The 11,166-nt window shown below is 38.9% G+C and overlaps 1 protein-coding gene across 1 annotated transcript; it reads left to right on the forward strand.

The window, feature by feature from the left end:
• Positions 1 to 304: 304 nt before the first annotated feature.
• Positions 305 to 8,948, forward strand: TMED5 (transmembrane p24 trafficking protein 5). The gene is made up of 4 exons (XM_066192454.1): positions 305 to 499; positions 2,727 to 2,824; positions 3,514 to 3,697; positions 6,043 to 8,948. Exons 1-4 carry the CDS (start codon positions 320 to 322, stop codon positions 6,259 to 6,261), a joined length of 681 nt encoding a protein of 226 aa, XP_066048551.1. The 5' UTR covers positions 305 to 319; the 3' UTR covers positions 6,262 to 8,948.
• The last annotated feature ends 2,218 nt before the right edge of the window (positions 8,949 to 11,166 follow it).

Raw genomic sequence — 11,166 nt, forward strand, 5'->3', positions numbered from 1 at the left:
CGGCCGTCCCTCGGCCCCGAGCGGGTTGCTGTAAGTGTCGGTGCCGGTGCCGGTGCCGCCCGGTCCCCGCCGCTCCCGCCGCGCTCGAACCGCGCGGGGCCCTCAGGGCGCAGGCGCGGCCCCGCCGCCGGCACGCTGGGGGCGGGAGAGGCGCGCGCCGCCGCGGTGCAGTGTGGGCGGGCGGGGCGCGGCGCCGCCGGGGCGGCGATTGGCGCGGCGGGGCCGAGGGGGCGGGGCGCCGCCGGCCCCGCCCCGCCCGGGGCGCTCCGCCGCTCGGTGCGTGCGCGCGCGGGGCTCGGCGCTCCGAGGCGCTGCCGCGATGGGGCCGCGGCTGCTCCTGGTGCCGCTCGGGTGCCTCGCGCTGCTGCTGCCGCCGCCCGGCGCCGCCGAGTTCAGCCCCTCCCTGGACAGCGACTTCACGTTCACGCTGCCCGCCGGCCGCAAGGAGTGCTTCTACCAGCCCATGCGCAAGGAGGCCTCGCTGGAGCTCGAGTACCAGGTCGGGAGGGGGCGTCTCCCCGAGGGGAGCTGGGGTCCCGCATCCCGCCCTGACGGCGGCGCTGCCGTTCCCGGGCCGTCTGCCCGTGCCCCGGTGCAGCGGCTCCGCCCGGCACTGCCGCCGGCAGCTCGGTCCAGCCTTCCTGAGGCCGCGGCCGCGGCCCGGAGGGGCAGCGCCTGCCGGGGGACGCGGGACAGCCCAGCCCTGCCCGGAACCTCGCCGGCCCCGGCAGCGCCCGCAAAGCCACGTTGGAATTGTACACTGTTACAAGTTCTGCCTTCGGGATTTAAAAATTAACTTGCCGGCCTTTTCAATTATTGCAATACGTTCTTTTGGTGGTTTGAGAGGAGTTTTTTGTTTCTACTTCAGAAGAGCTCAAGTCGCCATCCTTTAAAAGGGCAGAATGTAGAAAGTTCACAGTGGTGACCTTGTGTTGTAGCTCTAAAGCACAAGGAACGTCGTGCTAATGTACCGAGTCCGTACTTGCCTATCTTTGTGCTGATATTAAACACCTTTCATCTCAATGATGAAAGTTTTACAGAAACAGCCCGATTTAACGGACTGTCATTAAGATTTTGATGTCCTTCTTGAGAAGAGTCGAGTTTCCCAGAGATGTCTGCGATAGATCTCGATCTCAGACTATCTTTCCTCCTTAAAACAAAGACTTTTTTTCAGTAAAATAGGTATAGTGAGGGAAGCTGCACTGAATATTCTCCAACCCTATTACTCGAAGCGGGCCAGGATCTGTCTCTCTTCCCCTCCATCTCTTTTTCCCATTTCCCAACTGAAAGACGAAGCTGAAATTTGTGGGTTTTTTCTAATTTCTAAAACTGTTACATGCAGAACTGAACAAGAATGAAAGAGAGGTGTTCAAGCTTTGTTTAGATCCCTGTCTAAGCCAAACAGAAGTTTATTGTGCACAGAGTAGGATTTTAGTTTGATCATAAGCTAAATAAAAACATTCTTTTAATAAGGACTAATGGGTGTTACATTATATACGTAACTTATTTCTCCTCAGGCATAAATTTCTCAGCAGTACGGTTAACAGTAATGATTTGTCTATTTGAATGTGTAGAAAAGGAGTTGTTTATTATTGCAAATAGATTTACTTTGTTTCACTTAATTTTAGTGGCTAAATCATGGGAATATTTAACATAGGATGCAGGGCATTCTCCAGAAACAGAAGGTAAACACTATGCTAATACAAAGGTTCTTTTCTGGGTGTTTAGACTGGAGCATAGCCCTGAAGGTATGTCACTATTTATGTTGGTTTTTTGGGGTTTTGGGTTTTTTTGGTAAGTCTTCAGTGTCAATTTGAGTCAGTGTAAACTTTGCCCTCCTGTTCAGCAGGAGCGCACTGCTATAATCAAAAAGCTCACTGGAAAACAGGCAAACAAAAAACTTCCCTAGCATGACTTAAATAACATCATAAAAATGATCCCTCTCCACCCCCTTACTACCTTCCCTATAAAGAATTTCTGCAACACAATAGGTGTGGTGATACATCTGTAGCTGTGTTACACAGTTAAAGCAGCACAGCTTTGTAATGCTGTAGACACTCCTTAAGAACTTAATCGAAATGCCTTCAATTCCTCATACCTTTGGGAAAAGAGAATGCCCTGGCAGAATTCAGACTTAAATGTGCATCAAAAGGTGAGAAGGTCTCGGGGTACAACTTTGATTGGCATGAGAGGTTTGGGCCAGTGTTCAATACTGTTAATTCACCCAACAAAGAGATCTTAGGGGTGACAGCACATAGTGTACAAATATGTAACAAGTACATATAGAAAAGTGACTTGGTAGAACATTTCTACCACTGAAGTGGGAGTAGTGCAGGTACTTACCAATCAGTGACATCTGCCATAGAAATACCAGATTTAGCCATCTGTTCTTGGTATTTTTACAAGTTGTCTACCCCTGCCTGTTGACAAAACTGCATACATTGTTAAAAGCAATTAGGGAATGGTTCAATATAATCCCAGCCTGGCAGGTTTAGATTACATTTAGTTTAAGATCCTGAAATTGCTAAAATGCTTTTAGGTTGAGCCATTTTTTAAATGTTTCCAGTTAATTTGGTGTCAGCTCATCCAGAGAGAGAAATCTTTCAGATTCCTTATTTGTCTGTTCCTTTACCTCAAAACATTTACCTTCTCTAAAAATGTTGCTGTCAACAATGCAAACAGGAGTTCCACTGGTCAGAAGTTGATTATTTTTGTTTGTTTCACAGGTCCTAGATGGAGCAGGATTAGATGTTGATTTTCATCTGCTGTCCCCAAAAGGTGAAACTCTAGTTTTTGATGAAAGAAAATCAGATGGAGTTCACACGTAAGTTTAAAATCTTCAAACTCAGAAGTGTTACATGAAGAACTTCTCGTTTCTTTAGCAAATATAACTAAAGAAGGTTGAGTACTTTTTGTTCCTTAGTATTACAAAAGACTTTCTAATAGGGCAGTTTAAGAATACCGATTTTTTTATAAACACTGAATGCTTTTTACATGAATTGTACCATGAAGTGAAGCGTATTTTTTGTTTTAATGATAGCGATTAATGTTCAGTGAATAAAAATAATTATTATGGAGTTGAAAAAGGTCCCCATATCTAATATCAAAAGATCATGTGAGTCATACAAAGAGGAATCTAAAAAGTCCCCTATTTTTCCAGTTCTTTTGTTAAAATATGTAATATTTGCTGTAATTTTACTATACAGCATAAGAATTCCACTTATTGTGGGGGTTTTTTTGTAATGATTAGCAATGATTCAAAATCCCTGAAAAGAAATGAAAGCAGGCTGCTGTCTTCATCATTTTGAGCCTCTGGACTCAGTGGGATTGTTTTGCTGTGACTGTGTAATCTGGAAGGTGTCTTTAGAGTTCTTATTTTTATACAAAAAGAAGATTTCATTATTTCTAAGTGCACGATTGTCAGTCTTAAAGGGAAAGGTATGCTTCCAAAAACTGATTTTTGGAGAACCAGCACAAAAATTGTAGTTAATCATGTTTTGCTTATATACACAGGGTGGAAACAGAAGATGGGGATTACATGTTCTGTTTCGACAACACATTCAGTACCATTTCTGAAAAGGTGATTTTCTTTGAATTGATCCTGGACAATATGGGAGAAGATGGTCAAGATGAGGAAGATTGGAAGAAGTACGTTACAGGCACAGATCTCCTAGACATGAAATTGGAAGATATTCTGGTTAGTATTTGGTCTTTCATTCCATTCAATGTAAGAGCATTTGGAAAAAACTCAATGTCATGTAGCCATTCTGCCTTGGTCTGTTGCATCATCCTGAAATGTATTCCAGTTCCATGTATTGCTTTTACTAATACAGGAAGTCTGGCACCATGGATCTCTTGTTTACACACAGAAACTTGAAGATCTTTTCAGAATAGTTCCTTCTTCAGCAAGAAGAAACTGCCTAGCTCTCAGTATCTTGTTTTCCAAATCAGCTTCCTTTCTTCCTACTGCTAAAATGGAACATTTTTCCCTAGCAGCAATGAAATTAATACTTTGAGCATTAAAGTGTTATTGAGTTCTAATCATGTAGTTGGAATTATTGCAGAATTTTTATTGATGTTTAAAGTACTGTGTTAGCCTCTTCATCATATCTTTGCAGAAGTATGGATTGCTGTTTCTATCTTCAGTAAATTCTATGTTACTATATTAGGGGTTTTGCCCCGAAATTTTATTACATCTTTTCAAACTAATAAACAGGTTGAGAGTTAGTTTGCATAACCTACAGGTTCATCTTTGCAGACATTGTTTGAATGGTTATATTTGCTTAAACTGTATGCTCAGCCTGTTAGGTGTAGGATTCACACTGCTGAGTCAAAGCTGTTATTTTCTTTATGATCATTAAATACTGAGATTACTCTAGAAGCAAACGATTGCTTAATGCTCCAGTACCACGGCTCTTAATGCTTGGTGGGATGCAGCAAGCTATTGTTTGATCATAGCTACAGACAATAGGTATCTTTTAAAGAACTGACCCAAAAACCCCAACATGTGCACACACTTACTGAATACATAAGGTAGAAAATTACAGTGTATTGTTTATTGCCATAAACAATGCAGATTTTAAAATAGCAAATCAATGTTTAAAGTATTTTTTGGCGTATGAGACATTTTTAAATAATAATAAAGCTAAATACAGAATCTGAAAATCTGACCAGATCTTTAAAATTGGCAATCAAGAAAAAAGCAAAATTTATATGTGAAGTTGTGAAGAAAATCCCACTCACACATCACAAATAATACTTGAATGGATTTGATAGATACTTGTTTCCAGACTGGTATCTCTTCCAAAAGAAAAAGAAATGTAGAACTTATCTTTGAGAGCCTTGGAAATCTTATAAAGTAGGTAATTTTTGTAAAGATTACTATTTTGTAAAGATTAGTATTTGATCCCGTTGTTTACTTAGCCAAGTATTACTTCCCCTGCGAGGCCTATGAGGACTAACAAACAACTTAGTAGTTTAATTCGTTAATGAGAACATTTTTCTGGCAAAACAGGGAATTATGTCTTATGTTTAAAGCTCTCGTGTGGTATTCCTTTTCCTTATTGTGTAACAATGAACTTGATAATCATAAAATTATTTGGCTCCCCAGAATAACTATTTTGAAATATTTTTGTTAAATGTGAATCAGAGAAAATGTTACTGCTGGGTTTAACATTACTGTTTTAGGTTTGTTGTTTTTTTGTTTGTTTTTAATTATTAGCCTTTTCTTACTGCAAATGTTATTCTTCTCACTAAATTTACTTCAGGATCCATAATTATATCAAGAACATAATTCAGCACTTCATGAGATCAGCTTTTATGTTGTCAGTATCTATTATGTGGTGGATAAAACTTCAACAGATCATAGCACCAGATGTTTACCCAGAAAGTGCAGAATAAGGTGTGAATCTTGAGCTGCTGTTGTCATGGCTGGAGTGTTCATGTACTTCCTCTAGTTCCTGGGTCACACTCTATGTCCTTTCTAGGACCTCCAGTTGTCCTATTCAAGATTTATTGTCAAAATTCTGCTTTTGGATGAAGGCTGAAGCAGCAGTTTATAGCAACTACAGCGGAAACACCAGAAGCAGACAGGAATGTAACATTATTGTGCTTTTCTTTTGCTACAGATATGGCCCTGATGGTAGTTTCCATTTAAAAACTCCTTAATTTTATTATGCAGCAGAAAAGCTCTACATTTACTTGCCACTACATAATTTGAGACTAGTTCTGCAGATTCACTATTTTTATTTGTCCAAATAGGTTTGATTTCTCTCTTACCTCCCTACCTCTGAAAGAAAAAAAATTACTACAGAACATTAATGCTACATTAATTAAGTCTTTTTAGGTGATACACAATAAACAGGCTAGACAAATTAATGAAAACTGTGATGATGTGTATATTTTAAAATGAAATTAACTCTTCGCTTGTCAAGAAATTAAATTGCAGGTAGTAATACAGTGTTAATAATTTTGTATGTGCTGCAAGCTATACATTTAATTCAGGTGACTTTTCTCTAAAAATACTCTTTTGTTACTTACCAGGAATCCATCAACAGTGTCAAAGCCAGATTAAGCAAAAGTGTCCAGATTCAGACCCTGCTCAGAGCATTTGAGGCCCGTGACCGAAACATACAAGAAAGCAACTTTGACAGAGTGAACTTCTGGTCCATGGTCAACTTGGGAGTCATGGTGGTGGTATCAGCTGTTCAGGTTTACATGTTGAAAAGTCTGTTTGAAGATAAGAGGAAAAGCAGAACTTAATATTCATTAATGTTCATATTATGATCCCAACAATATAACAGGTATGGGGGAGAAGGGGAGCAATAAAGTACAGTAAAGAAAATAAAGACCTTTCAGAATCTTTTGAACAGACAGTAAAAATCTGGTTTTCAATTCATGTTGGGCTTTTTGGATGTGATAGTGCTGGTCTTGTTTGTGTTTGGGGGTTTTCTGTTTTTTGTGGTGGTTTGTGTTGTTTTTTTTGTAAACATGAACATAATGCCTCCTCCCAAGCTCTCCCATTTTTCCAAATGCTACTAACTTTTTTTATACTTGTAGGATTTGTTAATGACTGTTAATGCCTACCTTATGCATAGCACACTTGGTGTATATGCAAAGTAATGTTAATAGAACTGTCATTTTCTTAATTTTCACATAAAAGTTTAGGTAGGAACTTAGACATTGGTTTAGTTGCTGTTAAATGCTGAGTGAATTTACATGTGCCTAAGTTTACAAGATTGGTAGTTACTGTCATTTTTCTTCAAATTTACACGTTTTTAAAAATCCTCAGTTTTTATTCTTTGGCATCATGGAGAAATACTGGGCTAACTGTGTAAAAACATGAGATCTCTTTTTATAACAGATGACTAATATCAGCACTTTAAAAAAAGCACCATCAGTGTGAAATTGAGGCACTCTTGAAAGACAATTGGAGAAAATAGGTACAATTCCTGTTCATAAACCCTTCTGTTCTGTAGCTGCACCGTCCTATTTTCCTCTTTCGCTGTTACATGAGACAAGTGACTACATGGATACAAACAAATACAGGCACGCTTTGAAGTATGATTTGCAAATTCTTACTTACTGTAACCTCATGTAATAGATTTTTTTTAAAAGTAATTTCTCATGTTTTTTCCTTTTAATAAAGGCAGGGGGTGTCATGGTATGCCAAAACAAACGTTGTAGTTTCAAAATCCCTCTTATTTTCCACTTTGTTACAACCATGACTAATGTAACAGTCAGGTGACTTATACAGGCATATAAAACCAAAGCTGTTCACCTAGTCGTTCCCTTTTTGCTCCCCCTCACAAGTCTTTCAGGTGTGTAAGTATATTCTTCATATAACCCGTGTTTCTGTACCTAGCTGTTCATCTGAATAAGGCACAAATCACAGGAGCAGTAAGTACAGGCTTCAAGTTTTACGATCAACTGAATATGTAGTATCACTAAAGCAAAGCTAATACCAAATCAGAAATTTATAGTATCTGGATGAAGTGGCTTTTAACAGTGTAGTGAGGGCATAGCGTTTTTACCAAAACCCCTGGTGTGTGAGAATTAACTTTCTTTTAGTAGTATCAAGTTAGTAATTTTTACAATGTGCCAAGTCATTGGAATTTCTTGTATAAATGCGTTAACTACATTTCATCATCAGAGTTTTTTTTAAAACTTTATTAAAAACACTTTTAAAAAGTGTTTTAAAAAAGTATATGCAGTAGTGTTGTGTCTGTTGTGGGGTCATCTGTATGAATGGCAGAGTTGCAACTTTGAGACTTTTTGTGATTAAATATTGTTTTAGGAATAAAAACAGGGTCAATAGGTGCATTGAAGAAATACATTGTTGAAATGAAACAGATGCTAGCAAGGGCTACAGAACACAGAAACAGCACTTCAGCTTCAACTCCAGACAAGAGGACCTAGCAATAATATTTCTAAATAGTTTTTATAAGCAAAAGTATTATTATTATTATAGAACTTGTTATGGAGGGCTCCAAAGGCTGTTGAGCTACTTCATCTTTCTGCAAAGCTGTGTCCAAAATAAGACTCTACCCCTTTAAGGTTTTGTGTATCTTACTTCCATATGATGCTTTCTATTCTAAACTGCCTGGAAGTAGAAAGCTTATTTCTGTGACAAGAACAATGTCTAAAAAAAAATTCTTTCAGCTAGAGTAGCAAATAATGCTTTCCGGCCATTTCCCTGTCCCTCTCCCAGTAGCACTGTACCATGTTGTTATCTTTGCTTGCATCACCATGTGTGATGCTCCAAACCATCTGCAAAATGCTGAACCAGCTCTGGGAAGCTGTGACTAAGATGTCTACCTCTGCCCTCCAAGCTACTAGAGTCTTGATTTCAGCTTAGAATCCCAACAGATAAGCTCTGCCAAGTTTTTCAAGGGCACCTTAAGGGATTGGGTTCCCCAGCTGCTCTGCTGTGCCTCTCTGTAATTCCACATCAGTGGCAAAACCGTTTAAGCTGTGTCCCAGTTCAAGCTGCTGCTGGCTGCAGCTTGCTCTGATCACAGAGCAGGACTGATGCAGTTCAGTGTCTCCCATTACAAACAGCAAGAGAAGGAGAAGGAAAAAGCAACAATCGTCAGCAGAGTTCATCTGGAAATAATTCTTGTTTTGCAACTAAGAGCTCTGACTATATTTGCTCTTCATTCAAGGTCCACTATAGAAAATGGAAGAGGGAATAACTAGAAAGGTTCATTGACTTTGGCAGCTGGAATATGTTTATGATAGGTGAAGGATTAGGCATTCAAACTTGCAGTTAAGTAACACTGTACTTGGATTTTGAAGAGTAGATTGCTTTTGACTGTATAAAATTTACAAAGCAGAATTACTTTTTTTTTTCTTAATGGACTTTTTATTCAGAATTAAATGTTTTAAGACTTGCACATGTTAAATAATTATGCAAAACTGAGATTTTCAATAAATCAAGTTTAAACCTGTGTTTGTGTTGTTTTGTAATGAAGGAAGAATGCTGTGAACACCTATGAATGCTGCTAAAAATCAAGGATGCTACTTTAACAGGAAATTAGGTTTTAGTAATGCAGCTTTTTCATTTCTTCCTCATGCAGTGTTCAAATTCTGTTCTTCTTCTCTGTAAATATCGCCTTTAAGATTTACACAGTCGTCAGATCAGAAAGACACCAACCTCTGGTCTTTCTAAGAGAAAGTATTTAACGTATTTAACTGTCTATTTCAGCAGCAAACATCAACAGGAAATAGTATCACAATCTCAAGCTCACAATTAAGAATCTTATAATGTAAATTACTACTAGTTATTCATATGTAATATTTTTGCATTTTTTATAAAATAATACTCAAGATCCCGAGAATAAAGCTCAAAATATTGGAGCATTTTTTCGGGTAATTGAGTAATAGACAACAAATCCAAGCTTGTTTACCATTTCATAAGGCTCCTGAGACACCCGGGCCTGTCCGGAAGCCTGCAAACCACATTGTTCAAGTCATGAAACAGGAACTTCCTCTATGCTGTGTTTTGAATCAGTGAAATAGATCATAAAAGGCTAATCTACAATGTTGTGTTGTCAGATCGGGCAATTACTGGTCGAAGAAACAGTGATTTGACTTGAAAAAATACACGAGCAGTAAAAACCCTCAAGAGCTATTTCTGGACACAGACATGAGAAATACTTGCTAAAGTTCTCTTTCCTGATCTCTCCAAGTGTGCACCACGAGAAATGACACCTTCTGCCTTCACTTCTCCTGTACAACACAACAGAGTCTCGTGCCTCAGACTGCCACGTTGTTCCTTGTGCTCAGCAGAGCAGCACGGCATCGTTTCATCGTTTAACTCCATTGTTTGTCAGGTTGCAGCACCAGCCTCATTCCATGACCACGTGGTACGGTGTTAAGACATTTTTAAAGATTTCACTCCATTAGTCACAGCAATTACTTTTTTTTTCCTTTCTGAAGTTTTTGGGGATTTTTAATAGTTATATGGCAATCTGTTCTAAAGACTCATTATCCCCAAAACTTAATTAAGACAGCCTGAAACTAAGACTGAACTATATCTGATGTCTTTAAAAACAGTTCCTTTCCTGCGTTTCAAAGAACAATTCTCCTCAAGACTTTCATTTAAGAATTTAGCAACTTGTGGTGCAGACAGGGCACATAGTTACTTAGTTACTGCTGAGAAATTGCCCTTCCTTTTCCATGCTTTCCCTGGCTCCAGCAGTACTCTCTCACAGAAATTCACTCTCCATTCCGGAGGAATGCTGGATGAATAGTGAGTTACAGAGCTGAGTAAGCACAATTTACACAAATCACTATAGAAATTAAAAATGCAATCAAAACCTGCATAACTTATTGTATAATTCTGTTTTCAAAATCAACAATTCACGTAACACACGTGTTGATTTTTTTAAAGGCAAGATAATAAAATATTAATACAAATAATTAAAAACAACTTAGAAGCAGTAGGAAGTCCACCTACACTGCTGGACTTTCACCAGAAGCATCTGAATTACACCTCTCATGCTATCTAGTGCTGTTGACAGCAGTTAATGAGACTTGGAATCCATACTGTTCACAAACTCCTTTCTTACCCTAGTGCATACCAAGTTTCTGGAAATGATATCTATCCTCGCTTTCCATCTGCTACCTGCTAAACTGGAACACAGGTGCATAAGGAAGGCATAGAGTTGCCAAAAGAAAAGTTCTAAAAGCATATATCTATACATTTCAACCTTATGTTAAGGGACCTGAAATTAAACATCTAATAAAAGTCCTTTTATGCTTAAGGATTTAATGGATTTAAAACCTTTCCAGTTGTTCATTAATTCCCTTTCCCACTATTTCCAACTATTGTTGATGATCTTTAGAATTTTACCCTTAGTGCTTTCTGGTCTCTGCTATCATGCAACTGATTCGTGAAGTTATGAATACCAAATCAGAGCAAGCAAGTAACACAAAGCAGGCAACCTTGGTAATGGTTCATGAATGAGAAAAAAAGGTACATGGCAAAGCAGTAATCATCCCACTGGATGGTGACACAAGTGAATGCAACAATAGCCAAGTTTTGTGAGTATTCATTACAGAATGGCAAAGTACAAATTAAGGATTTGGAAATGGTGCTTACAGAAAAACTTTCTTTAGAGCAAGAGAGAACTATTAATTAGCTTCCTTCTTTAAAGCAGGTTT

This window comes from Chamaea fasciata, unplaced genomic scaffold (genome assembly GCF_029207755.1).
Source record: "Chamaea fasciata isolate MVZ Bird 193981 ecotype frontalis unplaced genomic scaffold, bChaFas1.0.hap1 SCAF_10, whole genome shotgun sequence".
NCBI lineage: Eukaryota > Metazoa > Chordata > Aves > Passeriformes > Sylviidae > Chamaea > Chamaea fasciata.